Here is a 17,462-nt window from a genome sequence, read left to right as displayed (position 1 = left end):
AGAGAGGCGGTTGCAACCCTCGATTTTTTCCCCTTGTCGCATGATTTTTGTACGGCGTTGCGGAATAATGGATTAGAGGCTGTATTGAAACAGTATGAAACTAATGCCGTACAGAATGAAATGACCAAATTTACTCCGGAAATTATCAGAAAATCAAAAAATTTACCGACTTTGTGGCGCACCATTTTTTTACGGCACTGCGCGCTTTCTTACTATTTTTCATGGATCTATCGATGGTAAAAATGCCGTACAAAAATATATGACCAAAATGTACTCACTCTACCTGCACTTTTGAATTCTCACCAGCACTCAGTTGGACAGCTTACAAGTGACGGCATAGTGCTGAATCGTATTATTTTATGCTCTTATATCGTCCTATATACGTCATCTGGTGGTTCATATGACCCATCCATTTTTGTACATGGGCCCGTAGTCTATATGTTCTATCATGTTCTATGCGAAGGTTCTATGCTACACGTCTTGTATTCTAACATATTGTTCTAATTTCAATTTCCACAATAGATACCCAAATTAACATTTTGTTTATATTTTCTAAAATAGCTATTTATAATTTCGTTACATACCGGTATAAATAGCATTATAATTGTGTATAAATCTTACAACCAGGTAAGTAATTTTTCATTCTCTAGTTTTCGCTGTATCGATTATCTACCTTAATAAATAATAATAATTAATCGTGATTGCCAGTAGGTATCTATTTCTTCCCTTCTAGGATTTAAACTAAATCAAGTTACAAAATACACGAATAACAAAAGTTTATTAGGAATTTTCCTATTTTGACTAGGTACCTAGTTACCTATTTAACAATATGTACAACACATTTGTTAGGGCCATTCAAAATTTGTGCCCGAGAGTTCGTAAAACTTTTCATTGTATGGCCTGTAAAATTCTCTCAACCTCTCTATAGCCACGGGATCAATGTATGGATGGTTTCTGCCTTTAGTTTTCCCGAGGCAGTGTGGCGTCGGCCGACTTTCCGACTTCAGAAGACAGGGAAAACCTTTTGTTGAATTGAAATAGAAATGCTTTTCTGTTATCACTAGTTTGAGACCGAGGAAATCCTGAAAAAGGATGATAATGGTTTACTGTTTGGTTATATAGAAATTCTAAATGCTGCACTAAAATGATCCATCCATAATATCTCAAGACTGAGACAGCACTGCAATGAGTTTACTGGCTTATTAGACAAATGAATTGGAAACGGTTATAAATTAATTTTCACTAGAATTTGGTGAAAATTTAGTAAATGAAGTAAGGATGTATTTCCACTGAAGCGATGTGTTTTCAACCAATCAGCTTATTGGGAGATGACATGATAAAATAATGACATTACATACGTCATAATTAGTAGGTAGATGATAGTAAAATATTTACAGTTTCGGCACGTTTTTATCACAAAATATTAGCAAACTAGCTGATGCCCGTGTCTTTGTCCGCGTGGATTTAGGTATTTAAAAATCCAGTGGAAACTCTTTGATTTTCCGGGATAAAAAGTTGCCTTATTTCCATTACCGGGATGTAAGCTAATTCTGTACCGAATTTAGGCAAAATTGGTTAAACTGTTAGGCCGTGAAAAGCTAGCAGACAGACATACTTTTGCATTTATAATATTAGTATGGATCTCCGATCTAGTAATAACCTGATTGGTTAGCATGACGCTCCGCTTCTCTTCAGGGCAAACGAACCCAAGAATCGAAAATTCCCTCATTTCATTCTTCCGTGAAATTTTACGCACCTGAACTCTAGCCATCTCAAAAGCAGGGTCCACAACCAATCGCTCCCCGCTGATCAGCAAGAGTCTGGACCTTGGGAACCGTCGCAACCAGCGTCGTAACGGGCGCGCATAGATGCCAAGTCTAACCGGAGGCCACGATGAATCCACTATCGACCATACCCCGCCCCAGTTCACTGTGCTATTGACTAAAGCTAAGTCTTCGAATCTTGGAAGACTGGGCCTTTTGCTGTAAACAAAAATACTTGGGTGAACGACTATACCAGTCAATGCCAGCTTTAGATTAGTTGCGAGATCAGCGTTACACCTAACTAAGCCGGGTGACTTTCAATGATTTGCTTAATAAATAAGTAAAGGCAGCAAAAAGCGCGTTTTGAAAGGGTTAAAGCCAGCTTTGTGATGTCTTAGTGGTTAGAACGTCCAGCTCCTAATCGGAAGTCGGGGGTTCGATCCCGGGCACACGCCTCTAACTTTTCAGTTATGTGCGTTTTAATTAAATATCACATGCTTTAACGGTGAAGGAAAACATCGTGAGGAAACCTGCATGGCTAAGAGTTCTCCATGTGCTCAAAAGTGTGTGAAGTCTGCCAACCGCATTGGGCCAGCGTGGCAGACTATGGCCTAAACCCTTCTCACTCTGAGAAGAAACCCGTTCTCAGTAGTGGGCCGGCAATGGGTTGATCATTTCAAGCTAGCTTTGTAGACAGTTTTTGTTCAACCTAAGCCTAGGTAAGTTTAAAGGCATGACAGATTTTATATTATGGTTTTCTTCGTACCAGCTTCGTCTCAACGCTAAAAAATTCGTAGGTAAGTATTTAGTTAATACCTCGTAGTAGTTAGTATACGTGATTTAAATAATCTTATCCAAGTTTTGCAGACAAAAATCACCATTTGATTGTGAATGCAACAATGGCACGTAAAAGAAAGAGTCTTCTTGAGGTATTATTCAAGAAACTGAATAACTTTTTCGCTAGAAAATGGGTTAAGCTTACACAATTCACTGGCAGAACGCGAACCTTTGACCTTATTACCTGCGAGAGTAGAATTTCGTCGACCAATTTCAAGATTACGTACCTACTGTTTTTTTACATAACTAAGTAGGTACTTACTTACTTACCTAGTGAGAAAACGTTCATTTGATTTTATCATCTGATATTAAATGATTACCTACCATAAATCTTAAATATCTGCAGTACCATTGAAACTGCAATTGTGCTGTCAATAGGTACCTACTTAATCGTATAAATACGAAAGTGTGTCTGTCTGTCTGTCTTTTCATGGTCCAGCCGTTTAACCGATAAAGAGTTAGTTTATGTCCCGGGTACGGACATATATACGCTAATTTTTATCTCGGAAAATCAAAAAGTTCCCACGTGATTCTTTAAGGGCCATCCGTTTAACCGTTTCTCATAAGAAGTTTTTCGTCCCGGAAATTGACATAGACAACTTTTTATCCCGGAAAGCAGAGTTCCCACGGGATTTTTCAAAAACCGAAATCCACGTGGACGAAGTCACGGGTATTATCTAGTCAAAGAATATAACTTAGATGGTTACAAAAATTACCTATTTAAAGGGGAACAGAGTATACCTCGCAGATTGAGTGTAGTCGCTTATAGCCCTGGTCACTGGATCACGGACTACAACCAGCAGCTTCACTGAAGGGTTCATGGCATAGACCCGCCTTGGTGCAGACCTCGTCACCCAGTAAGACGGAGTTTTTTCCATCGTTATCTGCCCCTCGAGTGTTGGTGGCATTTTGTCCCTAAAATTGCATTTTTAGGGTTTAAATTCATTATAAGTACTGAAATGAGGGCTCCAGCTTAAAATCAGCCCTGCATGCTTTTTTTACATACTACACTACAATAAATTGGAACTGTAAATTGGAATCCTTGAAGATACGTTCCGAAGTAGTCATAGAACTATTTGTATGGTAGCTTACGCACTAGCATCGACTTCCGTCATCCGAGTTATCCTCGTCGTGAGAATATCTCAGATGTGCCTCGGATTCAAATCAGACATATGACATGTCAAAGATGTCCACTTGAAAGCTTTTATTTGAATCAGAGATCGGGTTATTGCGTAAGCAATATCCGAAGATGTGCTATTCTAGAGCTTCTAATAATTTGATCCAATGCTGCAGTAGTGGAAGCGTCGAACTAACTCATTACCTAATCAAACACAATGTACCTAGTTAGTAAATATTTACAAAATTTTGTACCTGTACCATTCGAAGCCTTTATGATAAAACTTGTCAAAGAAATGTACTTCTGATCCAGCTGCCCTCACGTCTGGATGTAACCTGAAACACCATTTCTGTCATGAAAACATTGGACGGGAGAGCTTTACTTTGTTGAGCAGGTGCAATGGAAGATTATTGATGGCTGCGACGATTACGATACCATCACACTTCACACTAATATTATAAAGGCGAAAGTTTGTGTGTGTGTTTGTTACTCTTTTACGCCAAAAACTACCTTATGGACGGATTTGACTGTTTGAAATGGAGATAGATTATACCCTGGACACAAAGCCTGCTTTTTATCCCAGAAAATCAAGGAATTCCCACGGGATTTAAAAAAAACCTACATCCATGCGAACGAAGTCGCGGGCATCAGCTGGTCTAAAATAAAGGGCATAAAAATTTCATTTATGACGATCGCGATCTTACGTGTACGCGCAGTGCAGTGTTTCTTGTCTGTGGGAGGTCCCGGATTCCATTCCCGGCAGGGGCGATTTGAGAATTACAATTTCTTGTGTCTGGTCTGGTAGGAGGCTACGGTCGTGGCTAGTTACCACCCTACCGGCAAATCCGTAGCGCCAAGCGATTTAGGAAGCGGAATATACCTTAAAAACTCCAAAAGTGCCCTCGTGCCGCATTTCTTAACCCCTATTATCAAGGCATCCGGCAGTTTCTTCGTTGGAACGAGGTTTGGTTTATGTAGTCTCATGTATGTATGGCCGTTAAAGCTATAGCCCAATAACGCAGCAAACCGACGACTTACGCTCTTATAGTTGGACACGTGATGCTTTAGTGAAAAATAGTTGAAGGAAAACTGAAAATTATATTTTTTATTAATATAGTAGGTACTTATATATAAGTAGGCATATCTCACGATAATATTATTATGTACACGTTTTAAACACTTCATTTTGAAATGAGGACTCACACAATAGAAAAAGAGACCATAAAAGTTCCATCAAAATTTGTTGAGGCATTAATAACGGTTGCATTCTAATAATTATTTTTTAATTCAGGATAAAGCGGTAAGTAGGTATGCAATTTAATGAGTATAATTTTATAATCAGCCGGTCATTAAATTATTGGTATCAATTTCCGCTCTAATTAAGGAAAACTATATTTTATTCTTAACACGTGTAAAAACCGGGACACTGTTCAGGCATTTGCGATTCACACTAACTAGATTAATAAATAATTACTTAATTAAATAATGTACGGATAGGTACTAACCTTTCTTTCGTCAACTAAACAAGTATTCAAAACATAAAATAAATATAATAGAAATAATAATATGAAATATGTAAACATAGTTCGTTTCGAAAAAGCCGGAATCCATTTCATTGCTATTTTTGGAATTCATTTGTATAGAATTCAATTTTCTATTTAGTAAAATGTTTAGTTAATGTTAAATATTCACCATGATCAGTAAACTAATTACGTATATATGAAAACTGTTACATTTAAACAAAATCATTTACAGAAAAAGTCATTCTTATAATCGTTTGGGAAATCACAAAAAAATAACACATTACAACACGGGCACCACGCGGTTAATTTTAAGAAAATTTACTGCACACCTGATCTGCATCAGTAAACGCACTGCGCAACCGCGTTCGAAGTTCGAACACGAAGGACAGAGGAGAACGGGAGGAAATGCGAAAACAATATCTGGGAGCAGCTCTGAGCAGCTTCACATTCCTTTGGTTCGCGCCAAATATAAATAGAGGAAAATTCTGCAGTTGCGCGCGCATTTTTGTCATTTTCCGGAAATAGGTACACCTTTCTTTTTTTTCTGGCCTTACACAGATTAAATACCTTTCTTGTCGTATATTACCTTTTCATTTGGAATTTGGATACACCCATACTATTCATGTAATACCAATGTGGGTACAATAATTTTGTGTGATAACTTTTGCTTTAAAAATACGATGGAAGCTCAGTATAGTTACTATAATTTATAAATAATTATTTAGTTAGACTATAACTTCGTAAAAATATATAATAATACATTATTTTAACTTTTTTAGATTCCGGCCGAAAGTTAAACGCATTTGTACGTGCATCCGATTTTTGCTACCAACATAACAGGCAAAAATATTCCTACAAAAACAAAAATGACAGCCGACAAATAAAAGAATATTGGTCGCGTTGAACTTCGAAGCCGTGAAATAAATTAAAATGACAGTCCAACAGCTAAACTCGAATATTTCTGACGACTCGGATGATATGGTTAGTTTACCATCAGAGGAAGAAATTTACAGGCGAAAATACCAATTGCTGTTAGAAAGATGTGAAGTGCTACAGCAAGACAACGAACGTATTGTGAATAGGTGTGTTTATTTCTTGTTTATAACGCTAGTGAGAGATTATGTAGCTTAATTTTAAGTGTTAATCGTTATCGGGCGATAGTGGTGTTAATTTCGTTTCAGAATACATGAAGTGAAGAAAATAACTAGGCGTTATAAAAAGGATATTAAGTTGTTAGTAGAGAGACTGGACAAACATGGAGACGCGTTTAGATCAACTGCAGTCGATGTGGAGGTCAAACAAGAGGTTATTGTGAAACCTCCTCAAAAGGGCGCCAAGTCACAGTCAGGTGGTAAACAAACAGAGAAACAAAATGCTAAAAAAACCGCGACAAAGAGGAAAAGTAAAGCTGATAAAGTAAGATTTTGTATTTTCAAGGTTATTTTAGTGTTTAAACCTATGCTACAAGGTTCAAGCTTCTTTGGAGCAGTCTAGACTATGAGTGACTGTCTGGTTACAAAGTAAGTTATACTTCAAACAGTATAGGTATCTTGCACAAAACACATCACAGCTATTATATTATCTAGTTAATATGACCTCCAATTTTTGTTATTTAAGTTAGTTAGTCATACTGGCAATATGTTGAAATCAGTACTTTGTTACTCTCAAGGTATTTGTTTTTAAATGAGACTAAATCCATGTCCAATCCAAGGTCCATATGAATTTAGGTTTTTAAAAATCCCATGGGCACTCTTTAATTTTCAAAGATAAAAAGTAGCCTGTCTGTCCTCTGGGTGCAAGCAAATGGAGTGACAGACTTGATTGGCGTAGGTTTTTTCTAGATAGTTTGTGAAAATCCTTAGTGGGGAGTCTACATTATGGAAAAAACCTATTCACGAAATGTGTGGTTTCTAAAACTAGCAGTTTAAGCATATGTTGATATGCCAATCAGCTTGTTTATCCTTTAGATATGTATGTATTAATTTTCTATCGCATATTAGTTATAGTTATTTTATCTAGTCTTGTTCTGTTCTAGCCCGAAAGAGATCCAAATGCCCCAAAGAAACCCTGCAATGCATTTTTCCAATTCTGCCAAGAACAAAGACCTGTGGTTGTAGCAGAAACCGCCACAGAGATGGGCTCAGAACCAACCAAACAGGAAGTTACGAGACAGTTGGCATCCCGATGGCGAGCACTTACTAATGAAGAGAAAAGGGTACAATACTCTTTTAAAACTTATTTTGATATCTCATTTATTTTTTTACTAGTTGAAGCATGCAACTGTGTTTGTTTGGATAAAAATCCTGTGAAAACACAATTTTGCTGGATTAAAACTAGCCTTTCTCATTCTCCAGGTCTTTAACTATATCCATGCAAAAAATCATGTGTTCTGTTGCAGCATGATTGAAGGACAAACAGACACATATAATAAATGGGTAGTGATAATCCTCTGAAAAAAAAACAGGGGTCCAATCCTGGGCACAAACCTCTAACTTTTCAGAGTTGTTTTTTTTATAGTAATTTGATATCACTTGCTTTAGCAGTGAAGGAAAACATTGTGAGGAAACCTTAAGAGTTCTCAAAGGTGTGTGAAGTCTGCCAATCATGCAAAACATGGCAGACTATGGCCAAAACCCTTCTCATTTTGACAGGAGATCCGTGCTCTGTAGTGAGCCAGCGATGGATTGTCATGAATGATGATGGTGAAAGAAAATCTCACTAATATTGTATTTTGTTCTCAGGTCTACGTTGCAATGTTTGAAAGGTCAAAAGAAAAATATGCAGAAGAATTGACAGCATACAATATCAAGAAGGAACAATGACATTCACTGTCCTTAGATAGTAGCAGTTAATTCTTTTGTGATCACCAGCTTTAATATTAAGTTAATCTAATATAGAATTTATTATACATATTATATTTTTATTGTTTTATTACTGACGCGCGGTGAAAAGCAAAATCTTTTGACCATCTATAAAATCTTGTCCAATAAAACCTAAGAAGTGCTCTTCTGATTGTTTATAAAATCTCGTTCAATAATTTGAAACAGTGGGTTTAAATAAAAAGAGCAAATCAGTATAATCGCACTAATTTATTTTATCACTTCACTCAACACACTAATAATTACTCTCATATATTTGTTACTACTACACTTATTTACTTATTACACATTTATTACACACTTATTACACTTATTTACAGAGACCGGCAGTATTTCAGCTTATAATGCGTACGATACAATAATAATCCTAAAAATGAGCTCGCATAGCTTTATATGGCGTTATCCCCACCGAAGGGATTCGGCAGTGGTGGCGGAGTTGCGTTCGGCTGTCAATGGCGCTGGCGTTGATTGGCTGTCATGGCGGCAGTAGGCTATGATTGGCCGTCTTGGCGGTTATCGGCTGTAACAGGCGGTGATTGGCCAGCTTGGCTTGACTCGGATAGTCTGGTTGGCGTTGGCGCGTTGCGATTGGCTGAGGCGGCGTGGCGTTACATTCGGCCGTCCTGAAACAATGAATTGCTCCCGCAATGGGAAAATGCTTGGTTAGCTTTCTTGTAGACAATAGCTCAACAAGGTCTTCGGTTTCAAGTTATTTATCGGAACAGTTAGCACTGTTGGATATAAGAGCCGTAGGCGCTGTGATATGGCTTTAAAGAGTCTGCTCAGGCATGTACAAGCTTCGTAGCCTCGAAACCCCTTAACACTTCGAGTTCTCTTAATGCCTACCAGCTTGGTTACGAAAATGAACCTGAGTAAATGCTATCAGTGTTTACTTCTATCGCAATGCTTGTGGGAACTTGCCACTAAATAACTAAATTCCTTTGTTATAATTAAATGAAATATTAATTTTGTCAGTTACATTATCTAGTTAGCTTTATCCTATCGCTTGCTATCCTTTACCGAGCATTTGCCTTGTTACGCATAACCATCCCGAGTTCGCTAATTTTACATTAATAGTAACATGGCATCGTGACCTAGGTAAATACCAAATTATGGATATCACATTAATTGAGAGTATTGTCAGTAGTCCAAATAATATCAGTTAACAGTTTGTCCAATCATTTTATTCGCAGTTTCGCTAGGACCTGTGGCACAACGCGTTTAACATGGTCTGGTTAGTGCTTGGATTGGCTTGACTAGGCACTTGACTCGTGGTAGTATCATGGAGGTCAAAACATACCTAACTATTAATCAGTCGACACTCGGAAACTCTAAAATGTCTACTAGTAAAAGCATTCTTATGCTCACTTTATAAGTTTACTAGGATGTCCAAATAAGGCAAATTATGTATAATATTCTACGAAACTAATCGTTTTCGGCTAGTAACAAATTTTGCAAAAGCATCTGTAATAATCAAATTGTACCTACACTACTGATGAGCGATATCCTATCGCTGTCTTACAAAATGGTTTTACAAAATGTGGTCAGTATGAACTCTACAAAATTCTAATCCAATGCCATTGGTCTGTGATCTAAACTGCAATCTTATCTACTTTAAAACCAAGACGAAACAAAAGAACATTATTTAATTTATAAATTATTATCGTTTTCAGTTGTACTGTTTTTCCACGTTTTACTTTAGAGACATTTTTGAAAGAAAAACCGTCAACAGACTGGCTTGTAGAAAGGAAAATAGCTTGTAAATAGCTTCTCGTGAAGCTGTGAATGCTATTACTCTGACTTGAAAAGGAATCTCACTTAAATCCTTGCAGGGAGATCTCTCAACGAGCAACGAGATGAAAGTACTCCTATCGAAAGTAAAACTTGGCTTTCGAAAGTAAAAATTGGCTACCGAAAGTAAAACTTGGCTATTGAAAGTAAAACTTGGCTACCGAAAGTAAAACTTGGCTACCGAAAGTAAAACTTGGCTACCGAAAGTAAAACTTGGCTACCGAAAGTAAAACTTGGCTACCGAAAGCAAAACCTGGCAACCGAAAGTAAGACCTGGCTGCAGAAAGTAAGACCTGGCTGCAGAAAGTAAGACCTGGCTGCAGAAAGTAAGACCTGGCTGCAGAAAGTAAGACCTGGCTGCAGAAAGTAAGACCTGGCTGCAGAAAGTAAGACCTGGCTGCAGAAAGTAAGACCTGGCTGCAGAAAGTAAGACCTGGCTGCAGAAAGTAAGACCTGGCTGCAGAAAGTAAGACCTGGCAGCAGAAAGTAAGACTTGGCTGCAGAAAGTAAGACTTGGCTGCAGAAAGTAAGACTTGGCTACTGTCTTCACTTCGGCATCTATGTAATTCCGAAAACAGTTCACGATTGAATTTAGGTAATACAGGATCATCAGTCAAATAACAGTTTTCTATTCCATTCCTATTCCCTACTATGTAAGCTACATAACCAGGCAGGCATACTAACACCAACTGAACTCAAGATATTATGTAAAACGTCAGTCTAGTCGGCTTAGTGAAAATTCTTACGGTACGTCCGGTCCACCTGACTAACAATGAACGGCACAAAGCTATATCATGGTTATAATTAAAAGTGCCACTTGAACTTTCTACTTACATTATGATTGGACCGACAATCTTAAGGTAGAATGATGAAATTGACTCGATTCAAAGCTTGTTGGCAAAAGTACGTAACATACATGCTGCCTACAAGCACTACTTTTTTTCTAAAATGACAAAAGCATTATCAAAATCATAAGGATATCTAACTGGTAATAGTTATTATTACGTTTCCTCCAAGTGCCCAATTCTGCCTACATTACACTACCTATTTGTATTTACTCATACGCTGTGCCACTGGCTTGTATATTATACGAGACAGTTCCAAAGCCGTGAGTAAGATCTACTTACTATGCTCTCAATCATTCAAAGAATGTGATTTAAACTACAAGTTACAACACGTACAGACTTCATAAACACTAACTTTTAGTAAAAATAAAAGAACAGTCATACCATACAGCATAAACGCTTAACAGCGCTTATGTCACCCCAAATAGGCAACAATGCGGCGGCTTACAGATACCCATTGGCTGCAACCCTGCATCGTTAGCGCGCCACGATGTGGTGCCTCGCAGTGACGCGCTCGGCATCAGGCACACAGCACACAGCAAAGCATCAGTGGTGACCATCGTAGGCGATGACGTTTGCACTTCACGAACTCACCAAAAATTCCGAGAAAAGAAAGATAAACACAATATTATTGTTTGACTACAAGTAGCTCCCAGTCGATTTATAAAGTACGTCTGCCCCAATTATGAAGATCTATATTCATATTACATAACAATCATATAACCACATGAAAATCAATTTCACAAGAAACTCAAAAGTGAACATTATAAAACAATTCGATTTTACATTCAAATTGCGATCGCCATGCTATATGCAAAACTGGGTTTGAGCACACTGAAAGTGTTCATCAACCGATTCTGACGTAAATGATATTATTGTACCCTTAAAAATAATTTACAGGTACCCCACACGTACCCCGTGTTGTCTGTATGACTGCAGCGGGAATATCACCGACGACGCGAAAAAAATAACCTTAAAGGTTTATAGAACCTTATACTATAACTGAGCCTTGTGCAAATAAAAACACTAATAGCGTCAAAGCTTGTTTCTTGAAAACTTCTGGTTGAAATTTGCGGGTAGTCTGAGAACTATTGTTACCATCCGATATACTAGATCTTTTTTTTTTAATTAATTCCTGATCAGTATGTATTTGTGTCAGTTCATAACCACTCAACAATTTTAACCGATTTTGATAAATGATACGTCATTCGTCTTGATGGCGTGTGTGTCAATGGATATATAAAATTCTTTAAACAATCAATGTGGTGGATTTTATACGATTTAATGTAAGAGCCGAAAAATATGCAGCGCAAACTGCAGTCGGGAGTTTTTATTTTTTATTATTTAACTTATTGAATTACTTGTTAACTTTTTCGTACCGGTAGCACTTGGTCATAATTTCCACATACTGGAAAGCACTACTACTAACCCACTAAGTACGTTTTCTAGAATTAAACTGCGAATTCAAATTGCGGGTATCTCGGCGAGATGCAACGTGAAAAGTGGATGGTTGAGCGGGTTTTTACCTGATTCGATAAAAAGTTGACTAAATCAATCGGTTGCAATTTTAGCATTAGTATTCACCGCCATTATTTTATCAGTTATATAATATATACAATAGGTACGTGTATTTTTGTTAGGAAAACTATAAATAAAACAATACACACAAATAGCACATTTACAAAAATTAAAACTAAAACTCGTCGAGCTAGTTACCTTGCCTTACCCAAAACTAGAACAATTTATGGCAGAAAAACCCTTACCTATGAAGGAGCTAAACTGTACATCAAAATACCTGCACACATAAAAAAATGTACACTCATTCAATCCATTTAAAACTGTATTAGCTGCTCACACTATGAGTAATGCGAATTACTTCAACAAATGCGCTGAATGAGTACTTAATTAAATGGCGAATATTGTAAACTTTATTTTCTTAGAATTAAGTTCTTATGTAAATGACTTTTTTGTTTTTATGAGAATTAAACATTTTTAAACCTAAACCTTTATTTGACGGTCAGATATGCCACAAATTATAGTTATATTTATCTTCAGCTATCACTCAAACCATTCACTATCCGCGAGCGTATAATGACCACCTATCATAACCCGCGTGCTCTAATACTAATTTCATAACCTCAAACAGGGTGTTAGCAATATTAACCTTTCACGGTCATCTCATCAGTAGAGGTTACAAACACGATCAACCTCATTACACTATGCATCAATATCATTAAAAACGGGATTATTTGAAATGGAATAATGGATGGATCATACCTCAGTTATTACGCGTAGAAGTTGAGGGTAGGTTGCCATCGGGCGTAGAAACCATGCACGCTGCAGATGAATGTACCTCCGGTTCAAAACTCTTCTAAGGACCTTCCGGGCCCCAGAAGTGGACGATCTTCATTGTCGCTTGATTTTTACACGATGATTCGTTTCATCCTTGCGGATGAACAAAGTAGATGGCATGTCTTTGCCGACTCGTTAATTGGCGCGATTATGCATCATAACTTTCTTTATTAATCCCACTTCTGAGATGAAACAGTGGGTTTAAATAAAAAGAGCAAATCAGTATAATCGCACTAATTTATTTTATCACTTCACTCAACACACTAATAATTACTCTCATATATTTGTTACTACTACACTTATTTACTTATTACACATTTATTACACACTTATTACACTTATTTACAGAGACCGGCAGTATTTCAGCTTATAATGCGTACGATACAATAATAATCCTAAAAATGAGCTCGCATAGCTTTATATGGCGTTATCCCCACCGAAGGGATTCGGCAGTGGTGGCGGAGTTGCGTTCGGCTGTCAATGGCGCTGGCGTTGATTGGCTGTCATGGCGGCAGTAGGCTATGATTGGCCGTCTTGGCGGTTATCGGCTGTAACAGGCGGTGATTGGCCAGCTTGGCTTGACTCGGATAGTCTGGTTGGCGTTGGCGCGTTGCGATTGGCTGAGGCGGCGTGGCGTTACAAATTACTTAAAAGTCTTCTTCTGATTGCATATAAAATCTAGTGCCATAAGAACTTAGTATAGTGCGCCGTATTTTGTGATTTTTTTTTATTTTGAGATTCGAATTTTCGTTAGTAGGTATAGATGCCCTTTGCACCTCGAGATTCAAAATTATTTCATCTAGACCAAGTTGGTCTAGATGAAATAATTTTATAAATATTTTATAACATTATTTTATATCAAGACAACCACCAGTTCAATTTCGGAATATAAGTTCTACTGAGAAGAGTCAGTAATACAACTTTTGTGTACTGCCTGAGTTAGATTGTTCCTGTGAACATTCTCCATTGTGGATATGAGAACAGCACTGTGTTATGTATGGAAACAACTACATAATATATTCATCAAAACAAAATGTTTTCTAACTTGTCTTATGAATTCATATAATATAAAAAATGTAAAACAAAAATGTTTATTAACAATGCATCCAAATGACATAAAAATAGGTGATCAATTTAAATATGTAGTATAAAATGGATAGTTATAATGGCGTTAATTCAGATGTCTTTCTCAAAACTAGAGTATCTGCAATCTGCATTTGTTTCTAGTAAAAAAACTGGTCAAGTGCGAGTCGGATTTGCATAAGAAGGGTTCCGTACCATCATATAATATATTTTGACATTTTTATGTGCAACAAAGCAAGTTAATTACAACAGCGCCATCTATGTGATTTAGTAAATTAAGCCTCAATAGCTTAGTGGTTATAGGGGCGGTCTGAAATCCGAAAGGTTGGCGGTTCAATCCCCACCCGTTGCACTATTGTCGTACCGCTCCTAGCACAAGCTTTATGCTTAGTTGGAGGGGAAACGGGAATGTTAGTCATGATTAAAATGGCTAATATTAAAAAAAAACAATTTTTTCATGTTATTTTTTGTATGATGGCACAGAATCCTTCGTGTGTGAGTCTGACTTGAACTTGACCGGTTTTTTATTATATTGGTAAGAAAAACATGGGAATACTCTTAAATTAAGTTGCCATCAGAGCAAGTATCATTATTTTGCAAATGCATGCTGGATATAATTTAGTATTCCATAGTATTTTTATCCTTTAAAATTGTCTTTCTCGAGTCTTAAGGCCCTCATGGTTTCTATGGGGTCGCTTTTCTTGGCGTGCTTCATAACAGATGGCTCGGTCACTCTCATGAATGGATTGTAGAGTTTCTCTTCTGATATTGTTGAAGGGACCTGTAAACAGCATTTTTTATAACACAAATTACTATTTTTACTTATGTACCTACCTATTTGTTTGCCAGTAAGAAATGCATCTATGCATGGAACACATTTTCGCAGTTTTGACTAAATTATCTTACAGAAGCATGGTAGAGTAATTTCATTTATATGTGTATTATTGACCATGCCTGCAACTATGCTTAGAGGTTTTTTCGTTTTCTAGCATAAAAATGGAATATGGATAAACTACACCTTCACTTAGGCAAAAAATTAAAATACCGTAGGCTTCTTTTCTTCCCTCCGACTCTCTGACCACTGTATTTTCTTCTTGACCTCCTCGTTCTCTGGTTCCACATGAGCTGCGAATTTCAGATTTGACAAGGTGTATTCATGTCCACAGAACACCTTAGTTTGGTCTGGCAGGTTACCGAGGATCTCTATTAGTGCTTTGTGCATTTGTTCTGCTGTGCCTTCAAAGAATCTTCCACATCCACCAAGGAAGAGTGTGTCTCCTGAAATGTACAATAGAATACTGAAGGGTAGGGTAACAAAGTTGTTACTGAAGTGAGCATCTTGAGAGCTTTGGTTTGGTGTTGCACATTTTATATTGCCACTTTTATTTGTTTTCTTGATACTGGTTTTCCACAGTGCGTGGTTCTGCGGATTATCACGCACAGCTGGACGACCAGACATTCATGCACCACGCACAAGGCGCTTCTAATGGTGCGTCAGTCTGTATGGGTCTTGAAATTCGAAACTATCCAAACATGTAGAGGGACAGGTGGTAGGAAGTGACTTTGTTTTAAGCTACTATTTTTATTTATTTCGAAATCATTATGGCACACTCACATTACAGGAATCGACGCGGGCGAAGTCGCGAGCATCGGCTAGTTAAAAATAAATGGAGTACACACCTGTAAACACCACTGAATCGTTCCCATCATGTGGTGCAGTTATAAAGTAACAGATGTGTCCAGAAGTGTGGCACGGTGTGTACAAACATTGGACATTCAGTTGGCCAATGTTAAACTTTGTGTTGTGCTGGACCTTTGTGGTGAGTGCCCCTATGCGGTCATCTCCACCATACACTTCCAAACCTGGGTGCATTTTTACTAAGTCTTCATTGCCACCTGCATGATCCCTGTGGACAGTAAATAATTTTCCTTATATATTTTATCCTGCAAAATAGTTGACCTCTATTAGTGGTTGTAGTAAGAGGCTGAAGCTACCTTGGTACCAAATTTCATAGAAATTGGTTAAATGGATGGGTCTTTAGGACTCCTGAGCAAACTCTTTGATTTTCCAGGATAAAAAGTAGTCTATGTCCGTCCACGGGATATAAGCTAACTATGTACCAAAAGTCAGGATCAGTTAAACTGTTGGGCTGTGAAAAGGTAGCAGACAGACACACTTTCGTATTTACAATATTAGTATGGATTATCAGATTTTGGGGAAAAAATATTACCAATGATGATGTGTAGTTAGCACAGTTGTCAACTTGACTCCATTATCTTCGACAGCCTGTAATACAGTCTTAGGTTCCACAGGATCCACAATCGCTGCCTCCTTGGTTGCTTTGTCCACAATCAGGTACATGTAATTGTCTTTCAGAGCTGGCAATATTTTTACATCCATTGTCTTATACTCAAAGTGCTCTTGTAAGCTGTGCGAACCTCGCTGGTTGCAAACTAAAGCTGTAAGCAGAAATGTTTAAAGGTGCATACTGCATACTGACTAGGAGCATTTGTTTGTAATATAACAACTTGGATCTGTAATTTACCAGAGTGAACCAGAACTACACATGCTAATTAATTGTAAATGTATGTTTACTATACTACAGTATAGAAGGATAAACAAGATAAAGTTCAAAATCTAAAACTTGACTTTAAAGCCTCAAAGCTTGATTTTATTGTATAGATCTGGACAGGATCACTGCAGCCTGCAAATGCTATCTATAATAAGAATACCGGTTGCACTTTGCACCTCATGCACCTAGCATATTATTATATATGTAGTTATGTTGCTTCAAGTTAGTAGGTACTAGTTAGTTTACATAGATGTACCTACACTGTACATTTTGTACTACCAATAATAAGTACTATAAGTACTTACATTCCTTACGTATGTATTTGTATTGTAAACTGATAAGAGATTACTTACCCTGAAAGTAAAACTTCGTGATACGCTGCGATAGCCCCAATGGCAAGGAATTCACAAACCTTGCAAGCATCGACTGCAGCATTGAACAACCGGAAAAATCAATTTCTCACTCTCAGGTTTTTGTTTTAGATGTTGAAGAGTGATTTATATTCTTATTTCCTTCGCATGAATATTCAATAACAAAAACTCAGGGAACAGGGAAAACTACAAAAACATTACACAAATCAAATCATTCAAATGAAAATAAAATCCACAGAAAAGTCAAAAGAGTTCAAACTTCAAATCAATCAAGTTCAAACTTCAATCACGCGGCAGCACAATTTTGATTTTTTTTTTACTTCACAAT

At 37.3% G+C, this 17,462-nt stretch overlaps 3 protein-coding genes across 5 annotated transcripts; 1 reads left to right on the top strand and 2 right to left on the bottom strand.

Annotated features, from left to right (window-relative positions):
• Positions 1-347: 347 nt before the first annotated feature.
• LOC123872123 (heparan sulfate glucosamine 3-O-sulfotransferase 3B1) lies at positions 348-5,973 on the bottom strand. 2 transcript variants are annotated; one of them, XM_045916272.1, is made up of 6 exons: positions 5,570-5,973; positions 4,598-4,806; positions 3,972-4,052; positions 3,342-3,515; positions 1,757-1,982; positions 348-1,082 (listed from the first exon to the last, which is right to left on the bottom strand). In XM_045916272.1, exons 1-6 carry the CDS (start codon positions 5,750-5,752, stop codon positions 846-848), a joined length of 1,110 nt encoding a protein of 369 aa, XP_045772228.1. In that variant the 5' UTR covers positions 5,753-5,973; the 3' UTR covers positions 348-845. The 2 variants fall into 2 exon arrangements, with proteins under 2 accessions (XP_045772228.1, XP_045772229.1); XM_045916273.1 differs by having other exon boundaries at positions 350-1,082; positions 5,223-5,973.
• A 106-nt stretch (positions 5,974-6,079) lies between these two features.
• LOC123872137 (high mobility group B protein 3) lies at positions 6,080-8,156 on the top strand. The gene is made up of 4 exons (XM_045916294.1): positions 6,080-6,322; positions 6,422-6,656; positions 7,276-7,455; positions 7,982-8,156. The coding sequence occupies exons 1-4, from the start codon at positions 6,171-6,173 to the stop codon at positions 8,060-8,062; spliced, it is 648 nt and encodes a 215-aa protein (XP_045772250.1). The 5' UTR covers positions 6,080-6,170; the 3' UTR covers positions 8,063-8,156.
• Positions 8,157-14,182: 6,026 nt separating this feature from the next.
• Positions 14,183-17,411, bottom strand: LOC123872129 (hydroxyacylglutathione hydrolase, mitochondrial). Of its 2 annotated transcripts, none has more exons than XM_045916281.1 (6): positions 17,117-17,410; positions 16,422-16,650; positions 15,871-16,097; positions 15,236-15,468; positions 14,779-14,971; positions 14,183-14,268 (listed from the first exon to the last, which is right to left on the bottom strand). In XM_045916281.1, the coding sequence occupies exons 1-5, from the start codon at positions 17,196-17,198 to the stop codon at positions 14,828-14,830; spliced, it is 915 nt and encodes a 304-aa protein (XP_045772237.1). In that variant the 5' UTR covers positions 17,199-17,410; the 3' UTR covers positions 14,183-14,268; positions 14,779-14,827. The 2 variants fall into 2 exon arrangements, with proteins under 2 accessions (XP_045772237.1, XP_045772238.1); XM_045916282.1 differs by lacking the exon at positions 14,183-14,268 and adding an exon at positions 14,681-14,718 and having other exon boundaries at positions 14,819-14,971; positions 17,117-17,411.
• Between the last annotated feature and the right edge of the window lie 51 nt (positions 17,412-17,462).

This window comes from Maniola jurtina, chromosome 14 (assembly GCF_905333055.1).
Source record: "Maniola jurtina chromosome 14, ilManJurt1.1, whole genome shotgun sequence".
Taxonomy (NCBI): Eukaryota; Metazoa; Arthropoda; class Insecta; order Lepidoptera; family Nymphalidae; genus Maniola; species Maniola jurtina.
Note: the sequence above shows the minus strand (reverse complement) of the source record. Positions and strands in the feature narration are given on the sequence as shown.